This window comes from Papio anubis, chromosome 13 (genome assembly GCF_008728515.1).
Source record: "Papio anubis isolate 15944 chromosome 13, Panubis1.0, whole genome shotgun sequence".
NCBI classification, from domain to species: domain Eukaryota; kingdom Metazoa; phylum Chordata; class Mammalia; order Primates; family Cercopithecidae; genus Papio; species Papio anubis.
This window is the reverse complement of record NC_044988.1, coordinates 34237746-34260806: the sequence shown is the minus strand read 5'-3', so window position 1 is coordinate 34260806 and position 23061 is coordinate 34237746. Positions and strand designations below refer to the sequence as shown.

The following is a 23061-nucleotide window of genomic DNA, read 5'->3' as shown; positions in this document are numbered from 1 at the left end:
TTTTTAATGTTTATGATTTTTATAATTTTCTCAACCTTATTACTCTGTCTAAAACTTCCAAAACTATTGAATAGAAGGGAAAAAATGAATATTCTGGTCTCCTTTAAATGTACAGGAAAAGATTTCAGTATTTTGCCATTGAGTTTGATGGTGGCTGTGTGTTTTTCATGCTTTTGTTATGTTGAAGAAATTTTATTTGGTTTGTACATTACTGAATTTTTTTATGAAAGGCTGTTGGCTTTGCCATTTTTATTTTGTAAATGAAGTCAATCAGGTAGTTATTTCTCTTAATTTTACAAATGTGGTATCTTACATTGATTTTTTTTCATGTTGAACCTTCATGCTTTCAGGAATAAATTCTACATAACCTGACATATAATAGTCTTAAAATGCTACCAAATTCAATGTGCTCTTGTTTGAATATTAGTTTTTGCATCGGTATTCATAACAGATATTGATCTGTAGTTTTTTCTTAACAGTTTTTGTCTGAGGTTGGTATGACATTAATGGTGACTTCATAGAATTTAGTTAGATACTGATTCGATGTCTTCAAAATTGTAGAAGAGTTTGAGAATGTTTCTGTTAATTCTTCTATGAATATTTTGTGAAATCACTCTTGTGAATTTTTATAATGCATTACTATAATGTTCAGTTCCTGCATTTCTGTTTGTTTCCTTTCTATTATTTTTATATTTGTTGATATACTTGTTTTGTTCATTATCAGTTTCCTAATTTTAGTTGTTTGTCCACATTTCCTTAGGCTTTTTTTTTTTAGTATATACAAGACAGTCGTTTTAAAGATCTTTAGCAGTGAATGTAATAACTAGGCTTCATCAGGGATGGGATTCATCAAATTCCTTTGTACAATTGGATGTGTCATATTTCCAGTGTCTTTGTATAACTTTTTATTTTTTATTAAAATTGGTACATTTAAATACCTATCCTCGTCTTTGTAGATTGATTTGCTATGGAGCTTACTTATACATACCCTAGTGACTATGCCAAGTGAAGATTTAAAACTTTCTGAGATCTTGTCTGAACATGTGTGTTCTTGAAATTTGTCCAGATTGTTGTATGTATTAATAATTGGCTCATTTTAATAGATTGTTCTATGATATGAATATACCAGACTTTGTTAGATCTTCATATATGAAGGGCATTGGGGTGTTTCCAGTGTTTCTTTACTATAAAGCAACATTCATAGTTATGTTATAGACATAATGATGGACATTCCATAATGCCCAGGTGTTGACAAAAAATCCAACATCATTGTGGACATTCATATAAATAATTTTGTGTGAACATTTGGTAAAGGTCTAGGAGTGAAAGTTTTGAATTATAAGGTATTTTCATATTTAGTTGTTTTTTTTAAAAAAACTGTCAAATGGTTTTTCATTTTCACTGTACCATTTTATATTTACTAGAAGAAATATTTGTGTTCTGTGTCCTCTGAGGAATGGTTTATTTCTAAATAACTTGTAGAGGGAGAATGGAGAGGTAAATTGCTGTGTTCCCTCAGGTATCTTTGGTTCAACAAGGACCCATAAAAGACATACTGTGGTCATAACTAACATTTGTCATGGTTTGAATGTGTCCCACAATTTCATGTGTTGGAAGCTTACTCTCCATTTTGGCAGAATTAAAGTTGGAGCCTTTAAGTGGTTATTGGATCACGAAAGGTCTGCTCTCATGAGGGGATTAACCCTTTCATGAATTAAAGGATTGGTGGATTATCAGAGGAGTGAAATGGTAGCTTATGTAAAAAGAGGAAGAGAGACCTAAGCAAGTACGTTAGCATGCTCTGGACTCTTGCTGTGTGATACTCTGCAACACATCAAGACCCAGTAGAGAGTTCCCACCAGAAAGAAGGTACTCATGAGATGCCAGGACATGCTCTGGCACTTCCTATATGCCTTAATTGTAAGAAATAAATTTATTTTCTTTATAAATTACCTAATTTCAGGTGTTCTGTTATTAGCAACAGAAAATGGACTAAGATCATAATCCATCAGAATATGCTTATAAAAGTCATTGTTGCAGATATAAGTAGTTAAGATGAAGTCATCATAGCCATAATCCATCAGAATATGCTTATAAAAATCATTGTTGCAGATATAAGTAGTTAAGATGAAGTCATCATAGCCTGCGTGGACCCTTAAATTAAAATGTCTAGTGTACTCATAAGAGAACAATGTGTACATATGAAGTGAGAGCACACTATGTGTGGACAGTGCGGAGGCTGAAGATTGGCACCTGCAAGCCAAGGAATGCCGAAGATTGACAGCAAACCACCAGAAGCCAGTGAGGATTATATTCTACAGGTTATGGAAAAAGTGCATCATCTTTCTATGTCTGACCTCCAGAACTGGGAGAAAATGTATTTCAATTGCCTTAAGCCACCAGTTTGTGTACTTGCTTAAAGCAGCTGAAAGACTTCATACATCCTTGGAACCACTCTAGGTGCCTGTACTGCTGTCACTTTAGGGTGTCATGCAGGCTTATAAACAGTGGGACAAAGAATGAGACATATTTCCATCTTCCAAAAATCTTCCTGGAAGCAATCTTTGGGTATTTCCTGGTTAAGAGATAAAATTATGGAGCTTTCTCTATTATCCTGTTTTCATACCTATATTTTTACTAAAAGAATAGAATTATGTATAGAATGCATGTGCCAAGAGAAGGTTCAGAGTCAGTTAAGTAACCAGGTAGAAGCTCCCCGAAAGCATAATTGTTATTTTTTCTCTCCTGAATCCTAAAGTCCTAGAACAATGATTGTCATGTAGAATAAACTCAATCATTGATTATGAATAATGTAGAGACCCAAAATATGGATCTTTTATTGATCATCACTAGCGTCAAGAAATACACCTTATGTGCTCCTCCCCTTTGTTCTCAAAGAACAATCTAGAGGAGCCTAGGCAAACCAGGTGGTGCAGTTCAGACTGTACAGTATAATCTATGAGTTCTGCCCTGTGACTCCCATGATCCCTCTTCATCTTCAACACAGTATTGGTAGGAAAAAGTTCTTTATGAGAGATGTATCAAGATCATGAGCGGTTCTTCCTTACTCTAAGATGCAGCCTAAACCTCATAGCTGCATTGTGTGGAATCATTTGAGACCCTCTCTCCTGTCTTCATTCCAACCAGATCTTGACAATTCCTTTTCTCCACACCACCTCCTGCCCTACTGACTCTGACTGTTTCCACACATGCTGTGCTTCTAGGCCTTTGTGCTTTTTCCTGGGCTTCTCCCTGTCTCCTTTTTGCACTCTCTTCTGCTTAGATGTCTTTCAAGATTCAGATCAACCATCAGTTTCCTTAGGGAAATTTTGCTCTCTCCTCTTACCCACACTGTTCCCTGTACATTCATTCCTTCCCACGTTGGCATTAAACACAACCCTGATTCCTGTGGATCATTACAGTCTCTATGATGACCTACAAATATCATTGCACTTATTATCCTTTGCTTCTCCATGTCCCACACTAGATTCAGAGCACTTTGTGGGCAGGCACAGAGGGCTACTCAAATCATGTTACTTGAAGTAAGTTAATAGGACCTGATAATGAGGTAGTAGCAGCTTCAGTTAGCCTGCAAACAAACAAACACAACTAGTAGGACCTGACTGACAGAGCATAAAATGTGTGCTTTGATTTAGGATTTAGAGACACACAGGGAGGAAGTATGTGTAGCCAGAGGAAGCCCAGTATTTGTGCCGATTCACCACTTTGATGAGGGGATGTGGAATAATGCCAGGGACAAAAGAGGACTTTATAGAATGATTGAAGGTCTAAAGGCAGTGTACTGAGAGGCAGGTGAAGGATATGCATTGGGCAAAGTTCTAGAGAGGTGTCTGGGGTTACCCTGGGGTGAACATGTCTAATTCCTCTCCCACCAGTTCATTCCTTCACTGCTTTCCCTCCATGCTATGTGCTGATGTTAGAGATGGTTAGATCCTTTATCTCTTACATTTCTTCTAGTGTGAAAAGAGGAAAACTAAAGAGACCTGAGTGAGTGTGTGTGAACGTATGTGCTTGTGTGTGTAAAACTTTAAAACATTATTCCAGTAAGTTTTTAATTCACATATTATAGTTGTACACATTTTTGTAGTACATGTGATATTTTGATACATGTATATAAGGTTTAATGATAAAATCAGGGTAATTGGGATATCCATCCAAACTAACATTCATCTTTTTTGTGTTGGAATCATTACAATTCTCTTCTAGCTATTTTGGAATATACAGTGAGTTAATGTTAAGTATAATTTCCCCATTGTACTATCAACTACTAGAACTTATTCCATCTATCTAACTTCCTCCCTTTGGAGAGAATATATTAGTACAGAGCAAGTGAAACATGTGAATACCAATAATGATTCTCATGTTCTAATAAACAGCAATCATTTAACTGGGCATCAGTGAATTTGTCATTGAGAATACATATGAGAATGGATGAGATGTCCAGTCCACGATTACTCTACTATGTACATAATTTAACTGAAGTTCCGTCATCACAAATCACTTCACAACAGAATGGATCAAATCCGTGATGTCCATTTCTCTTTTTTCGGGAAAGTATTATTTTCTTCAATGATGGCTGCCCGTCAGACAGTGGTTTCTTCAGCTCCGGTGACAAGTTAGGAATGAATTCTGATGTTGTACCTAAGGTTTTTCCATCTTTGTTGTTGGAGGTTGACACCGTTTCTGTGAAGTAAAAGAGAGGAATGAAAGGTGAGGAAAAACATTCATGTGAAAGAGGATCAAAAAAATTATACAATTTGCCTAGACTACAATGTACCCATTGCCTCAGTGTAATTAAACACCAAAGAGAATCAGCAAGTATCCTAACATTTCAACAACTTAGCTTACTTAGAGTAGGGCACTTTAAGATACTACAATATTAAGGATATGCTAATTCCCCATCCTGTCCCCTCTATGCACTCCTCCAATGACCCTCTAAATGCCTATACCATACCACTTTTGACTTTCCCCAACACTGTTTTGATTGATAACTTCAATGCATTATGTACTCACAAGTTATTCTAATAGAAAGATTCAGATATTTAAATCTAATCCACATAAATCTATACACATACATCACTGGATCTTAGCTAAAAAGCTGAGAAGCAACATACATCTATATGTATCTACACCAAATGTTAACATTTGTTATCCATGAATACTTTCCATTTTTCTTGTTAAATTTATCTATATTTATCAAAGGATTTTAAATGAGAAATTTCACTTATTTACTGAGAAAAAAGTGAAATTTAAATAGAAATTATAGTACAGCATACTCTTCCTTAGTTTGCATTACAAATTGTTTTGACTTCGTGGTATTCTTCCCTTATTTTATAGTAAAATGAAACAAGCTGTGACTAATAATGTAAAAAAAGGAAATAACTTTGAAATCATTATATAAATCACACAAAATCCAAGTGCGTTCACTGTGCATGATAACTTTAAACAGAGTCATTTAATGATTTAATGAAGTGTGTGCATATGGGTTACAAGAAGCAGTTCTGGAGTCACACATTGCTGGTTCAAAAGCTATGTCATTTTTATTAAATGTAAAACAATGTTTAGTAATTTAACTTAGCCTTTCAGAACTTAACACGACCTATTAGACAGAATAGAGTAGCCTCTATCTGTTTTGGAAACTGCCCTTGCTAGTTTTAACTTAGCTTGCAATTTATCTTTATGAATACCTTGTTACTTGGTAAAGTTTTAAAACTATCCTAGTATTGAACTTTCCTCAGTTCTGAAATCATGCTTTTAGAGAAAATGCTTTACAGTGTCAAATGTTGAAAGCACTAATCAAATCAGCAATGATGGTCTGAACGGTGAACTTTCCTTGTCTCTGGTCCCCTTCAATTTCCCCTCTAGTCATCCAGGCAACTTTTTTTCTCGTCATCTCATCTTTCTCAACACACTACAAGAGTAGATTCAAAGAAATGGGAGGCAAGGTGTTTTGTTGGGGTGCATTAAAAAAACTTTTTTGTAAGAGGATGTTTTTGGTGACATAGACCATTGCCCAGCTTAATGACAAAGGAGGAGAGTCATTAAATCTAAGGCCCCTTTATCTCACATTCCAGGAACCTAACAGAGGTCTCAGTGTGCTGCCCTCAGGCCCATAGGTGCATAAACAGAAATGATAGCTCACTACCTCACTGTTTGTCCCCTTTCTTCTTAATTGGAGATGCCTGGCCCAGGTATCCCATTGCAAGCACAACTGTTTTCTCGCCTGCTCAGCTTTCCTGGGGGTCCTGGAGTATGCCTCACCTCCTGCTGGTGTTGAGAATAGTCACTTTCTCTGAGGCTTCCCTGTTTTCTCCACCCTGTGTCTCTGGCTGCCAGGTGGGAAGGGCACCAAGAGCCTCCAAGGTGAGGCTGTTCTTCTGTTTTTCCTGCAGCTTCCCCTCTACCCCAAACTTCCCATGAGATTTCTGGTGAGACCCTTTCAATAAAAGCACATTACAATGAAAAACCATAAACATTTAGGCACTAGCCACAGTAGAGTCTGAGTTGACTACAGGCAGTCGATGAGATCTGGAGCCTGTTTTTTCAGGCATCATTCTGATTGTTTGGTAGTCCAGGGTTCTTACCTGTGGGTCGTCCAGATTCCAGCAGCCACCCTCCTGGGGTGGTGGTGAATGTCTTTTCAGGCATGGGGCAATATGACAGCATCCTTTTTCCAAATCGGGGACCACATCCCTTCAGCTCTGCTGCTAGACTTTCTCTAAGGAGTTGGCTCAGCAGCAGCCAGATTGCTGGCAGATGGGACCAGAACAGACTGGGCATCCTGGACCTGGTCTCTCTTGTTCTGGGTGTTTCAGCCTTTCTCTAGAGACTTGATACTGTAGCCTACCAGACTGTGCTGGTGTGTCTCTTCTGGGCTCCAGACTGCTTTCTGCATGCTTTCACCAGGCATTTATTTCCTTAGGGCTATTACTCAGCTCTTGCATCAATGGTGTCAGTTCCACCCCTTTCCCACCCACCTACAAGGAACTTTTTCCCTCAGATCTTATTTAGTTTCCCTACTTGCCCTACCCGCATTCCCATATCCCTCTTTGCTCCCAATATGCTGCTGCACCTAACTTGTTTTGAATTTGGTTTTTCTCCTTCTTTTTCTTAACTTTCCTCCTATATTAGTATTTTTAGGCTTACTAAAATAATGGTAATTTTTAATGTCCTTTGCTTAGATGAAATAAAAATAGAACTGACCTGTAAGCTAATTGGCTAGAGATTATCTTAGTTAACATTTGGCATATAAGCTTTTAATTGCGGGGGTCTGTCCCACAGACTCTGACCCAACAATGGATGAATAACATACACTGACACAGATATTTTGCCTGTCAGTCCTGCTGAGGGTCTGGACCGCCTACAGACACCAAGGAGAGTGCTGTAAAGAGTTGCAGCTGTGGCCCCAATCAGCCAGCTAAACTCACATTTATTCAGTATAGATTAAGTGACAAAGGTCTTGAGTAAACACCACTAGAGGTAATTGACATTGCCAACCTCCCGAATAGAGAGCAATTATGCACCCGCGATTGATCAAAGATTGGTTTTAGGACCACATGAGTAAACAAGCTATTTAGATAAACTACATTCCTTTATAACTGCACCCTAAGCTATTCACTCAAGGTAAGGATTAGGCTGCCTTCAGCCTGATCTATTACTGGAGCTTATACAAACCCCTCCGGCGTTTCAAAAAGGTTTGCGTCTTTTTCTTATAACTATCTTTAAAAATTTTCCCACCTGCCTGTCTGAATTCCCACATCTCTCCACTTTCTGTTCTTTGCATTGGGTTCTGTTGACTGAAGAGTACAGATGTGTGCAGCAACAGGTTTGTCAGGCAAGGTGGTCATTGCTCTTATTCTGGCTGTGCATCCTAGAATTAGCAAATAACATAAGACAATCATGAGTATAATTAGTAACATTCCTTTCCAGTCAAAGAGTGACCCCCAGGATCGGGGGTCTAACCAGGAGAGATGATCTTGCACACCATTCCATATGGCTGTTTGTTGGGTGTGTAGATCTATCATGTGAAGGGATTCTAAAATTTTAGTTTTAAGTTGCTTTACGTCTGCTGTTAAATTGTCATGAAAGGTTCCCCAGAGGTGTCGTTTTACCTCATCCCAACTATAAGTGACACAGATATGTTTATGCTCCCAGTCACAGTTTAACTGCTGTCGGAATGCCAGTGCATCTTATCACTCCCCCACATATTCCAAGGCAGCCTCCAGGGCTTGCAGATATGCAAGAATCTCTTGATCTATACCCTGCTGTAAGAGAAGTTCATTGAACACATTTCTGACCAAATTATCTACAAAAGCAGCTGTTGGTTCTGATTCAGTAGTAGATGCTATAGCCACACTAGCAGTTGCTAGGATGACTATGGCTGAGACTATAAAGGCTATAAGTGTGCCTATGAATCTTTTGAGTCTGACCTGGGATAGGGCGCATTCTAAGATGGCAAAGGAAGAGGAACCTACCTATCAATGATGTGTCAAATTGACTGGTAGGAATGCCTCAGATTGTCTCCTTAATACCACGACACTAGTAATATTTAAATTAGATATATTGTAATTAGTGATACATGAGGCAAACCAAGCCTGTCCTTGCACCCGGGTCACAAACACAGAGTTTTGGGGTGTAATAGAAATGTTAGTTCCCATAAGGAAAACATATGGATGGATATTGCAAATTAGGCACTGATCAGTGTGATTATGAGTAAAGGTTATAGTATAACTGTTACCAGAATTATGATAGGTCCCATGCCCGGTGTCAAGGGAGGTGCTAATGTGTCCCAGGCACCATAAAGTGTCTTGGGGTGGCATCAACTTTACTTGGGGTCTGGGATATCCCATCCTCCCATCGGCCAGCCCAAATCATGGGGGAACGGGACGAGACTACGAAACCGTGATTGATGCCATGATGCGTGAGGATATCAGTAAGGCTGCCCTGCAAAAGGCCGTAGGGGCTCCAGTCTAAGATGTTATAATTGCCTAACTGGAGGATACGAGCTTGTCCCCCATGACAGACCTCCTAGCTAAAGTGCAATCCATTATTCTCCTGGCTTTGTTCTTTAGCACAGGAAGGAATGTTTGGGAAAGCGGCATTGATTGCATTACTGGTTTGAGGCTACCTGCAGCTAAGACTGTTAAGGCATTTCTTTTGCCATGGTGTAGCCATAATTGTGTTTGAGCAGGTGCACAGTAAGGGTTAGAACATTTATAATTTACACCCAATGGGAGGATAGTAGAGTGATCTGTAGTGTTATTTGGCTCCTTAGTCCAATGTGTGCCGTTACTGAGGGACCCCACTGAGGGTAAATCTATCCCTCCTAGCTAAGCAGTCACATTATTAAAGGTTGGGAAGGGGGTGTATACCCAGGTGACAAGGCAAAAGAAGGGCAGATCTAAGATATGAGCCCAATAGAGTGTAGACATTGCCAACCTCCCGAGTAGAGAGCAATTATGCACCTGCGGTTGATCAAAGATTGGTCTTAGGACCACATGAGTAAACAAACTATTTAGATAAACTACTCTACATTCGTTTGTATCTAGGCCCTAAGCTATTAACTCAAGGTAAGGATTAGGCTGCCTTCAGCCTGATCTATTATGGGAGCTTATGCAACACCCCCGCCCTTCCAAGAAGGTTTGCATCCTTTTCTTACAACTATCTTTAAATTTTTCCCACCAGCCTGACTGAACTCCCACATTTAATATTTATCCTAACTTACTCCACATTTATTTGTATTTCTTCTTCAAACCATTAAAAGATATTATATTGATTTCTATATTGTCTTGTGTATCTATCCATAGTATTTTGATGAGTGGATGGATCAGTTGTTCATTAGAGAAAGACAACTAGTGATGTTTAAACCAGGTCCTGTGAACACTATTAAAATTCCAATAACATCACTTTAGGCTTGTATAATAATGTTTGAAGTTTACAAGGAACTTTCTTCAAAGGTATGTACTTACATCTGCCCTCCGTTGATCCTGAGAAGGATGAGAAACACAGGGACCCTATGGGGTTGACTGTTAAGTCTTGGAAGAGCACCCATGAAGGTCTTTTTATAGGTGGGAGAAATCAGACTGTATCTTTCCATGAATTTCTTTCTTTGAACTCCCCTGGGTGATTGATTAATTGTTACCAGTTATCTGAATACTTAATTTGAAATTACAATTACTGTCTCTAGAGTCTGGAAACCACACACACACACACACACATATACACACACACAGACACACACACACACACACACACACACACACACCCCAAAAAAGGCAAGAAGAGAGCAGAAGAATTCAACAGTTTCAGGGAGAACATATTGGTAACACATGTTCATGTACAAAATTGTATACCTTTATGGTCCACTTTTATATACTATATGTGTTGTAGTTTGTGAAAAGGGTTTTTTAAAATCACATTTTATTATTTATTTCCTATTCCTTTTTTTTCAACTTTTAAGTTCAGGGGTACATATGCAGGATGTACAGGTTCATTACATAGGTAAATGTGTGCCATGCTGGTTACTGCGCAGATCATCTCATCACCCAGGTATTAAGCCCAGCATTCATTAGTCATTCTTCCAGATGCTCTCCCTTGCCCCACCACCCCCACAGTTGCCCAGGGTGTGTTGTTCCCCACCATGTGTCCATGTGTTCTCATCATTCAGCTCCCACTTATAAGTGAGAAAATGCAGTGTTTGGTTTTCTGTTCCTATATTAGTTTGCTGAGAATGGTTTCCAACTCCATCCATGTCCCTCCAAAGGACATGATCTCGTTCCCTTTTATGCACAGTAGTCCATGGTGTATATGTACCACATTTTCTTTTTTTTTTTTTAACCTTGAGTATCATTTATTCATAAAGTAATTTTCTTAGAATGACGAAGCATCTACACTTCCTAAATTACATATCACTAGTTATTTTTCTTGAGACATCACTTTATATGACTCATTTTACAAGTTTATAAGTTGCTTCTTTACTAGAATGTTTCCCCGTCCCCAACAGTGGAATTAGTCTTCTACTTGGTTTAATTTTATGGTGCTCCTGCTGCAAGCTCAGCAAATTATGAACAGTTGTCTCCTTTCCCCATTGGACAGGCATGGGACAATTGTCTTTCTCCTCTAGGTTCTTAATAAGTCGGGGGGGGGGGGGGGAAAAAGATTGTTTTCAAAGACTGAAATCTTCTTTCTTTTAACCTAAGAAGGAAAGAATGTATTTGGGGAAAAAAAAAGAGAGGAATGAAAAGAAAGCATGCCCTCCTACTATGTTGTTATCACTTACTTAATTCAGGGTTCAGCTGAGAGCCCAAGGCTACTGTCTTGATCTTCACTTCCTGTCTGCACACAGATCCCTGGTGTATAGGCCTCTCACGCTCTTAAAATATTTCCAGAATTTCTCCTTGCTCTGACCCTCTTAGTGTTGAAAGTGGTAGACTTAATTTATTTCCAAAGTCTATCTTTTCTCTCCAAATTAAATAACAGTGTCATGAAATGCTTCATCTTCTAATGTCCTATCATCAAAATCCTGGCTTTAATAGTCCAAGGTTATCTCCTGGGCTTTAGAAATGTAAAGGCATTACACGAAATTGATGTTGACAAAGCACAGATACTCCTTTGCATGATCACAATGAACATTTTCTCTTTTTTGCACATTTCCTGCAAGCCAAGCTACATCAGTTGCTAATATGCTTGGTTCTATATGTCACACTTGATTTCTGATCCTTTTATCCACTTCTCAAAAATAGTTAGGAAATATTTATATGGAATTTCTTTGGCTAGACTTTAAGATAAATAACTTTCTGGTGAAGTTCTTGATCCTTTCCTTTTCAAAGTACCTGATCTCTTAGAGCAAGCTTACAAACAAAAGCCCACAAGCAACATCTTAGACTAATGTGCAAGTTAACACTGAAGAAGAGTTAGAATCCACGCCTTGATACAATAATAATAATAAGTGCAGGTGGGGAATTGTCTATAATAAGAACTTTATATATATGAATATATTCAATCCTCACAACAGCCTTGAAGAAAATATTATTATTAAACCCATTTTACAGTTCAAAAAAACTAAGGCTGAGAAAGGAAAGAAACTGGTCCAAAGTCATACTGCAAGTAAATGATGGAGCAGGGATTTGATGCCACAACTCAGTAATTAATCACTGTGGTGCAATTCTTTCCCCTTTTCATTAGGCTCTGTAACTTGTCTGGGGACAAATTAAGGTTGATGTACCACATTTTCTATATCCAGTCTATCATTGATGGGCATTTCAGTTGATTCCATGCCTTTGCTATTGTGAATAGTGCTGCAATGAACATAAGCGTGCATGTATCTCTGTAATAGAATGATTTATGTTCCTTTGGGTGTATACCCAGTAATGGGATTTTTGGGTAAAATGGTATTTCTGGTTCTAGATCTTTGAGGAATTGCTACACCACCTTCCATAATGGTTCAACTGATTTACATTCCCACCAAAGTGTAAAAGCATTCCTATTTCTCTGCAACCATGCCAGCATCTGTTGTTTCTTGACTTTGTAATAAATTGCCATTCTGATGGGCATGAGATAGTATCTCATTGTAATTTTGATTTGCATTTATCTAATGATTAGTGATGTAGAGCTTTCTTCCAATTGCTTTTTGGCCCCATGAATGTCTTATTTTGAGAAGTGTCTGTTCATGTCCTTTGCTCACTCTTTAATGGGGTTGTTTGTTTTTTTCTAGTAAATTTGCTTTAAGTTCCTTGTAGATTCTGGTCTAATGACCTTTGTCAGATGGACAGATTGTAAAAGTTTTCTCCCATTTGGTAGGTTGTCTGTTCACTCTGATGATAGTTTCTTTTGCTGTGCAGAGGCTCTTTAGTTTAATTATATCCCATTTGTCAATTTCTACCTTAGTTGCAATTGCTTTTGATGTTTTTCTCATGAAATCTTTGCCCATGCCTATGTCCTGAATAATATTGCCTAGATTTTCTTCTAGGGTTTTTATAGTTTTGAATTTTACATTTAAGTCTTTAATCCACCTTAAGTTATTTTTTTATATTGTGTAAGGAAGGGGTCTGTCTAGTTTTAATTTTCTGTACATGGCTAACCAGTTCTCTCAGCACCATTTATTAAATAGGGAATCCTTTCTCCATTGCATGTTTTTGTTAGGTTTGCCAAAGATCAGATGGCTCTAGGTGTGTGGTCTTATTTCTGACTTACCTCTTCTGTTCCATTGGTCTATGTGTCTGTTCTTGTTCCAATACCATGCTGTTTTGGATATGGTAGCCATGTAGTATAGTTCAAATTGGGTAGCATGATGCCTATAGCTTTATTCTTTTTGCTTAGGGCCGTCTTGGCTATTTGGTCTCTTTTTTGGTTCCATATGAATTTTAAAATAGTATTTTCTAATTCTGTGGAGAATGTCCAAGGTAGTTTAATGGGAATAGCATTGAATCTATAAATTGATTTGGGCAGTGTGGTCATTTTTGCATTATTGATTCTTCCTATCCATGAGCAAGGAATGTTTCTCCACTTGTTTGTATCTTCTGTGATTCCTTTGAGCAGTGGTTTGTAGTTCTTGAAGAAATCTTCCACTTCCCTTGTTAACTGTATTCCTAGGTATTTTATTACTTTTGTGGCAATCATGAGTGGAAGTTCATTCATGATTTGGCTCTCTCCTTGTCTGTTGTGTACAGAAATGCTAACAATTTTTACACATTAACTTTATATCCTAAGACTTTGCTAAAGTTGCTTATCAGCTTAAGAAGCTTTGGGGTTGAGACTATGGGGTTTTCTAGATATAGAATCATGTCATCTGCAAACAAAGATGATTTGACTTCCTTTCTTCCTATTTGAATACCCTTCATTTCTTCCTCTTGCTTAATGGCCCTGGCCAGGACTTCAAATACTATGTTGAATAGGAGTGGTGAGAGAGGGTATCCTTGTCTTGTGCTGATTTTCCAGAGGAGTGCTTCCAGCTTTTGTCCATTCGGTATGATATTGGCCATGGGTTTCTCATAAATGGCTCTTATTATTTTGAGGTGTGTTCCTTCAGTACCTAGTTTATTGATAGTTTTTAACATGAAGGGATGTTGAATTTTATCAAAGGCGTTTTCTGCATGTCTTGAGATAATCATGTGGTTTTTGTCTTCAGTTATGTTTATGTGATAAATCACATTTATTGATTTGTGTATGTTGAACCAGCCTTGCATCCCAGGGATGAAGCCAACTTGATCATGGTGGATATGCTTGTTGATGACCTGCTAGATTTGGTTTACCGGTATTTTATTGAGGATTTTTGCATCAATGTGCATCAAGGATATGGCCTGAAGTTTTCTTTTTTTGTTGTCCCTCTGCCAGGTTTTGGTATCAGGATGATTCTGGCTTCATATAATGAGTTATGGAGGAGTCCCTCCCCCTCCTCAATTTTTTTGGAATGGTTTCAGTAGAAATGGTACCAGCTCTTCTTTGTACCTCTGGTAGACTTCAGCTGTGAATTCTTCCGGTCCTGGGCTTTATTTGATTGGTAGAGTATTTATTACTGCCTCAATTTCAGAACACGTTTTTAGTCTATTCAGGGATTCGGTGTCTTACTGGTTTACTATTGGGAGGGTGTATGCATCCAGGAAATTATCCATTTCTTCTAGATGTTCTAGTTTGTGTGCATAAAGATGTTTATAGTGTTCTCTGATGGTTGTTTGTATTTCTTTGAAGTCAGTAGTGATATCCCTTATCCTTTCTGATTGTGTTTATTTGATTCTTTTCTCTTTTCTTCCTTATAAGTCTAGCTAGCAATATATCTATTTTGTTAATTTTTTTTTTCAGGAAACCAGCTCCTGAACTTGTTGATTTTTTAAAGGGTTTTTCATGTCTCTATCTCCTTCAATTTGACTCATCTTGGTTGTTCTGTTCCTCTGCTAGCTTTGGGGTTTGTTTGCTGTTGGTTCTCTAGTTCTTTTAGTTGAGATGTTAGGTTGTTAACTTGAGATCTTTCTATTTTTTTGATGTGTGCATTTATTGCTATAAATTTCTGTGTTAAGACTGCTTTAGCTGCATCCCAAGGATTTTTGTATGCTATCTCTTTGTTCTCATTAGTTTCAAAGAACTTCTTGATTTCTGCCTGAATTTTATTATTTACTCAAGAGTCATTCAGGAACAGGTGGTTCAATTTCCATGTGGTTGTGTGCTTTTGAGTGAATTTCTTAATCTTGAGTTTTAATTTGATTGTGTTGTCATCTGAGAGACTTATGATTTTATTTCTATTCCATTTCCTGAGGAATGTTTTACTTTCAATTGTGTGATCAACTTTAGAGTAAGTGTTGTGTGTTGATGAGAATGTATATTATGTTGTTTTGGGGTGGAGGGTTCTGTACATATCTATCAGGCCCACTTGATCCAGAGCTGAGTTCAGGTCCTGAATATCTTTGTTAATTTTCTGTCTGGATGATCTGTCTAATACTGACAGAGGAATGTTAAAGTCTCCTACTATTATTGTGTGGGAGTCTAAGTCTCTTTGTACCTCTCTAAGAACTTGCTTTATGAATCTGGGTGCTCTTTGTTGGGTGCATATGTATCAGGATAGTTAGCTCTTCTTTTTGAATGGAACCTTTTACCATTATGTAATGCCCTTGTTCTTCTATTTTGATCTTTGTTGGTTTAAAGTCCATTTGGTCAGAAACTAGGATTGAAACCCTTCCTTTTTTCTGTTATAGATTTGCCTGGTAAATTTTCCTCCATCCCTTTGTTTTGAGGTTATGTGTGTCTTTCCATGGAGATGAGTCTTCTGAAGACAGCATAGCAATGGGTGTTGGCTCTTTATCCAGTTTGCCATTCTGTATCTTTTCACTAGGGCATTTAGCCCATCCACATTTAAAGTTAATATTGTTATGGGTGAATTTGATCTTGTCCTGATGCTAGCTGGTTATTTTGCAGACTTATTTGTGTGGTTGCTTCATAGTGTCACTGGTCTGTGTGCTTCAATGTGTTTTGTAGTGGCTGGTAATGTTGTTATTGTTGTTTTCTCCATATAAAATTCTGGGATGGAATTTCTTTCCTTTAAGTATGTTGAATATTGGCTCCCAATCTCTTCTGGTTTGTAGGGTTTCCACTGAGAGGTTTGCTGTTACTCTGATGGGTTTTCCTTTGTAGGTGACCTGGCCTTTATGTCTAGCTGCCCTTAACATTTTTTCTTTCATTTTGACCTTGGAGAATCTGAGGATTATATGTCTTAAGGTTGATCTTCTCATGGCATATCTTACTGAGGTTGTCTGCATTTCCTGAATTTGAATGTTGGCCTGTCTTGCTAGGTTGGGGAAGTTCTCTTGAATGATATTCTAAAGTATGTTTTCCAACTTGGTTCCATTCTTCTTGCCTCTTTCAGATACCACCATCATTCATAGATTTGGTCTCTTTACATAATCCCATAATTCTTGGATGTTTGTTATTTTTTAAAAAATTCTTTTTTCCTCTATTCCTGTCTGCCTGTTTTATTTCAGAAAGATAGTCTTCCAGCTCTGAGAGTCTTTCCTCTGCTTGGTTTGTTTGGCTACTGATACTTATGATTGAATTGTGGATTTCTCATGTTGTGTTTTTCAACTCCATCAGGTCAGTTATGTTCCTCTCTAAATTTGCTTTTCTGGCTATCAGCTCCTGTATTGTTTTATCTTGATTCTTAGCTTCTTTGCATTGGGTTACAACATGCTCCTTTAATTCAGTGAAGTTCATTATTACCCACCTTCTGAAGTCTATTTCTGTCAATTCAGCTGTCTCAGCCTCAACCCAGTTTTGTGCCCTTGCTGCAGAAGTGTTGCAGTCATTTGAAGGAGAAGAGGCACTCTGCCTTTTTGAGTTTTAGGTATTTTTGAATTGATTCTTTATCATCTTTGTGGATTTATCTACCTTAGATCATTAAGATTGCTGACCTTTGAAAGGGGTTTTCATGGGGTCATTTCTGTTAATGTTGTTCTTGTTGTTCTCTGTTTTCCTTTTAACAGTCAAGCCATTCTACTGTAGGGCTGCTTTGGTTTTCCAGGGGTCCACTTCAGACCCCAGTCTCCACTGCCTCTCCCACATCTGGAGGTATCACCAGTGAGGGCCATGAAACAGCAAAGATGGCAGCCAACTCTCCCCTGTGGCACCTCCATTCTAGATAGACACTGACCTCCTGTTGGCATGTATGCACCTGCAGGAGATGGCTGGCAACCCTCACTGGGATATCTCACCCAGACATGAGGGACAGAATCAGGAACCCTTCTAATGAAGCTGTCTGGTTGTTTCTTGGTAGAGCAGGTGTATTGTGGGCCTGGGGGTCCTTCTTCATCTGGACCACCTGTATTCTTCACAGCTGGCAGGGTTGAACAGCTCAGGCTGGAATGACTGAGTTTATGGAACCATAGAAATGGGGGCTGCCCCTCGCTCCAGGAGCTCCCTTCTAGGGAGAGATCAAATTTCTGTCCACAGAACCAAAGACCTGCCCAGTGAGGAGGAGTGGGTCAGGACCCAGTTAAATAAGTAGTTTGGCCATGATCTGGAAAATTAGTTGCACTGCACCATGGGGTGGTGGGGGCGGGAGCAGCTACTTCTCTGGGCCATCTGCACTCTTCATAGCCAGCAGGCTGGAACAGTTGATATGGAACCACAGAGATGGTGGCCACCTCATTGCATTTTAAAGTTTTAAACAAGTCAGCAAAGTTATGGGGCAATGTGCTAATCAGATAACTCTCAAAGTATAAAAATTTTGTATCCAAATAGGACTGCTTGTTTATAAGTCTGATTTCTTTAAGGAGGAAGTTTATTCAGACCAGATCTGTTTTACTCATATAAGCCTGAGGGCTTACTTGAAATAAATTAATAAATTATTTTTGTTCCCAATAAAAAATTATCTATGGTCCTCATAAATTTGAGGATGGCCCACTCATCATTTATCAAACACTGAGCATGTGTAACTTTTCTAATAATGACTGTCTAGGGCTACAGGAATGTCAGAGTCAGTAATTTAGATGAGTTTTCACCAAGACATAGTATCTGGGAGAGACTTCTCAAAAGTGATGTTTTGAAGGTATTTTTATGGGTTGCCAAAATTTGGAGAATAGTCCGTACATAATTCTGTTCTGCAATGTAATTGATTATTTAAAAATGAATTCCTAGGTGTCTCTACATATCATGCAAAAATGCTTTCTAAAAATTGTTTTCTCTATGTGTTCTGGATATTTAATCCTTATCTGGCACACGAGTTTCAATCATTTCCTCCAATTTCGTGTTTTTATTTCACTCTCTTAGTGTTCTTTTATTCACAAAATTTTCAATGAAGTTGAATATTTATGGGGTTGTTTTGGTGTGATATCCACAAAATCTTTACAAAATCCAATGTCAAGAACATTTTCCCCTATGAATTTTTCTAAAACATTATGTTTATTTCTTATATTTTGTGATTCGTATATTTTGGGTTAAATATTCTATGTGGTGTGATGTGATGATTAAAGTTCTTCTTTTTCATGTGGCTATCCAGTTTTTCTAGCACCACTTGTTGAAAAAACTGTTCTTTCCCCATGGAAATTGCCTTGGTACTTTTGTCAAATGTCACTTAACAAAATACCAGAGATTTGTTTCTGTTCTCTTTATTCAATTCCATTGCTCCATATGAGTCTTCTTATATTTACACCACAATCTTTTGATGACTGTAGCTTTGTAGAAAGTTTTAAAATCAGAAAGTATAAGTCTCCAATTTTATTCTTTTTAAAAGACAGTTTTGGTTATTTGGGAATTCTTGAGATTCCATATGAATATTAGGAAGCGTTTTTTCTATTTCTGCAAAGGAAAAGAAAAGAAAAAAAGGAAAAGAAAAGAAATGAAATGAAATGAAACTACCTTTGGGATTTGCATAGAGATAATAGCAAACCTGTGGACCCCTGTTAGGTAGTATTGACATCTTAACGATACTAAGTCTACTAATCCAGGAAACCTATGAATAAGATAGGTGTTTCCATTTATTTATGTTTTCTTCAATATCATTCAGCAATATTTTTCTAAATATACGACAAAATATTTTATTGGTTTTGATACTATTGAAGATGGAGTTGTTTTCATAATTTCATTTTTTATGTTCATTGGAAACCAATGTTTGCATGTTGAATTTGTAACCTGTCATTTTATGGAAATTGTTCATTAGTTCTAATAGCTGTTTTTAGATCTTTAGGTTTTTCAACATATATAATTATATTATCTGCAAAGAGAGAATATGTATTTCTTCCTTTTCAATTTTCATGCATTTTTTCCTCACCTGATTTGTCTGGCTAAGTCTTCCACTACTATGCAAAATACAAGTGGTTAAAGCGAACATTATTGCCTTGTTCTTTGTTTTTTGTCCTCATTTAGAGTCATAGTAACTGTGCATTTATATATGCAAAATAAATTAAGCTTATGTATCAGTTTCTTATGGTAGTTTTAGGCATACTTTAGTAGCACTTCTATTATATATTCTTGAGTGAATCTCTTTATCTTTTACTGGTCTTAATCAGATTCATTCCTACTTCCTCATATTTTCTAGAATAGCTAATTTTTTATGTATTGTCAACATCAACCATCCCACACCCAATACCTATGACACACAGAACTTTGATAAATTTTTGAAATTAATTTTTAAATTTTGAGATAATGTAGAATCACACATGGGAAGGTCTGAAATAGTGGAGAGATATTCTGTCTACACTGTATCCACTTTTCTTCAATGGTAACATCTTGAAAAACTACACTACAGTATCAGAACTAGAATACTGACATGATATTATCAAAACATAAAACTATTCCAATATCACAAAAGTTCTCATAATTGCACACTCTTCCCTCCCACTTTTTACCCCACTGGCGGTAACCCAGAGTAAAATGGTTCTCCTGTTCTATAATTATGTCTTTTCAAGATGTTTTATAATGCAATCATACAGAATGTAACCTCTTAGGACTGGCTATTTTCACTCAGCCTACGACTGTGGTGATTCTCCTTAGTTGTTTGGTGTATTAATACTTAGTTGCTTCTTGTTGCTGACAACTATTCATAATATGGACGTAACACCATTTGTTAAATAACTCGCTGGGTTTTGAATTCAGAATTATAAGAAATGTAAACAAAAGTTGTCTGGCAACGGAATTTGGAGAATAACCCTTTATTCTAGTAAATAAATTGCATACTGGGAAGGCTTATCGTCCCATGTAAAATGAAAGGTCATTCCAGAGAACAAAGAGAGGGTTGGGTTTTATAGCAAAAGTTCCCATTGAGATTTCCAATCAAAACTGTTTATGCAAATGAAGGATTAAAATGTGCTTTGTGTTGAATGGTCAAAATAGTTGAGTTCTGATTGGTTGATACAGCTGAGCCCCTATTGGTTGAGGTAGCTGAACTCTGATTTGTTGGTTGAGGTGAGGTCTGAAAGTCTTTAAAAGTTTAAGAAGTGCAGTTTTTTAAAGAAGGTGCCATAAGTGTAGGACCTCTATTCAGAAAATGACTGCTTAGCTCTTTTAAAATTTAGGCTCAATTAGCCACTTGGGATATATTTTGAAAGACTGGCTCTTTCAGGTTCACATTTGTTCACAGAAAGAATAGTAACACTATCCTCTTTATTCTGAACTTTCCTTCCTCAATAGCATGACTTTAGCTCAGCCAATGGTCTATCTTCTCCTACTCAAACTAGGCACTAATCTTGCTCAGTCATTCTCCGTTCCTACTGCACATTTCATTTCCTGGGGAAGTTTTAAATAAAGCTCTCAATGCCTATGTTGCCTATTTGAAACAATCAAATCAGTATATCTTGGTATCAGAGCTAGGAATCAATATTTTGAAAGACCCCCTGTTTTATCTAGTGTGCGGCAAAGTTGAGAAACCAATCCAATCCATGGCCCAAAGACCCTGTTGCAATATATTGAGAGTATTTTAATTGCTTTTGTTGCCTATACATCCATCAAGAATTGGAAAAGTTACAACCTTGATATAGAAACCAACCATTAGGACAAATGTGTGAACTATCACAGGGAAGTCAAAAGGAATCTTAAAGGTACAGTTACCCACGATTTGTAAATTCTTGTTCAGTCAAATGTTGTGCAATGGTCTCTCACAATATACAAGACAAAGAAAGGAGGTGAGAGACTATACAGATAAAGATATTAATATTTCTTACCTATATCTAGTTCAACTCCTGGTTTCTGCTGTACACTGCTCAATGGTAGAGCCATGGAGACTTAAAGATCTTTGAGTTGGAGATGTGTAGGACCCCAGGATATGGACAGCAACTTTTGACAAGGTTTTCTTGCACCCATGCAGAGAGAAAATCACTGAGAGAGGGGTCCATTCAGATTAGCACTGAGTGTGTTGAGGCAGGAGCTATTGAACATGGTGGGCCCTAAGATATTGGATGCGTTGGTACTAAGACCTAGGGTTCATGACACAATTCAATAGGGAAAACATTTTTTAAAAGTCTGTGGATAAATTTTTCACCCAGTGGAAGAGTTCAATTTCTTTCATTTAATAAAAAAAAGTAGGATATTTCTTACACATCAGAGAATATCCTTATGAATTTATGACTGTTACACACAGAAACAATCTCTTAAGACTATTTTCTGATGTAACAATACAGACTTGGATCTCTTTGAAGCATAAAAGGCCACTATTTTGAATAACAATCAAATTTATTTGGCTACAAGACTCCAAGTATAATAGATTTGGGAAATATTCTGGTTGTCTCCAAATAATATGTCCATAACACAAAGTATGTCCACTCTGACTCAAGCAGAAAATTGCAAGGTTTGTGGTTTTATTTTCACATGATTGAAATTGACAAGGTGCATAAATTTTGCTGTCTTTATGCACCTGGAGTTAAGCAGGATAAAGTTATTATATTTGTTAATGTGATACAAAGCGTTATGATTAATTTAAAGTAAATATGATTTTAAAACTATTGATATCTTCATATCATTAATAAAAAAGATAGAACAACTTCTTTAGCAAAAAGGATTAACTGTTGACACAAATTAAAGTTTTGGGAAGACTGTTTCTTATGGACAAATGAAAATGCAAACACTAAGTCTGATTTTGCATGGTTCTAATAACCCATGGTGACTGACTTGGACATCAGCAAAGGTATAGTAGAGATTGCAAAGAAAGATTATATAACAAATAAATAATTACCATTATCTATCATATAAGTTATTCTTAATTTTTAGACACAATTTACTGTACAGGAAATTAAATCAGAAGGAAGAAGAAATGATACCAAGTCCCTTAAATGTTGTAGGTTCTTCAATAATGACTCTCTGTCAGAAAATGTTGCATTCATACCTTGTAACAAATTAGGAATGAATTCAACCAAAATATTTAAGGCTTCTGTATTTTTGTAGATAGAGGATCACAGGAATTCTCTTAGGTTAAAAAAGTGGTGGCCAGGCACAGTGACTCATTCCTGTAATCCCAACACTTTGGGAGTCCTAGATGGAAAGGTCATTTGAGGCCCACAGCCAGCCCAGCCTGGGCAACATACCAAGACTCCATCTCTAAAAAAAAAAATTAAAAACTAGCTGGGTGTGGTGGCACATGCTTGTAGTCCTGGCTACTTAGGAAGCTGAGGCAGGAGGATTGCTTGTGCCCAGAGTTTGAGGCTGTAGTGAGGTATGATCATGCCACTGCACTGAAGTCTAGGTGAGAGAGTGAGACCCTGACTCAAAACTAAAAAGTTGGGGAGAGGTATTTGTGAAAAAAAAAAATTAATGCCAAGTAGAGTCAGAAAATTATAATGGGTTTTATAGTCGAAAAGGACAGCATTTCCTTAACATAATGAAAAATTAAAACAGTGTAGAACACCGTTCCTCCTGTAGGGTTTTAGGATAGCATCACCTTCTCTGAGTTTCTCCATTCTCCCTACCCAGTCACCCTGGCTGCCAGGTGAAAAGGGCACCAATAGGCTCTCAGGTAAGGCTGTTTGCTGTTTCTGCAGTTTTCCCTCCCTCTGATCAGATTCCAGGTGAGATCCTTTCAATAACGGCAAGCCACAGGGTAAAGTCCAAACTTTTGGGCACCAGCAATAGCAG

At 37.4% G+C, this 23061-nt stretch overlaps 1 protein-coding gene and 1 long non-coding RNA gene across 2 annotated transcripts in view; one reads left to right on the top strand and one right to left on the bottom strand.

Moving 5' to 3' along the window:
• The window catches only part of LOC103878363, a 158859-nt gene that overhangs the window by 79262 nt on the left and 56536 nt on the right, over nucleotides 1–23061 (top strand). The gene's annotated exons all lie outside the window — the stretch shown is intronic.
• On the bottom strand, nucleotides 4063–6922 carry INSL4 (insulin like 4). The gene is made up of 2 exons (XM_031654824.1): nucleotides 6606–6922; nucleotides 4063–4704 (listed from the first exon to the last, which is right to left on the bottom strand). Exons 1-2 carry the CDS (start codon nucleotides 6799–6801, stop codon nucleotides 4481–4483), a joined length of 420 nt encoding a protein of 139 aa, XP_031510684.1. The 5' UTR covers nucleotides 6802–6922; the 3' UTR covers nucleotides 4063–4480.

Excerpts from the sequence above, each read along its gene's own strand:
- INSL4 (XM_031654824.1), bottom strand. The coding sequence starts at position 6,801 with ATGCCCAGTCTGTTCTGGTCCCATCTGCCAGCAATCTGGCTGCTGCTG. Across the intron at positions 4,705-6,605 it reads GGAATCTGGACGACCCACAG|AAACGGTGTCAACCTCCAAC; the intron begins GTAAGAACCCTG and ends TTTACTTCACAG.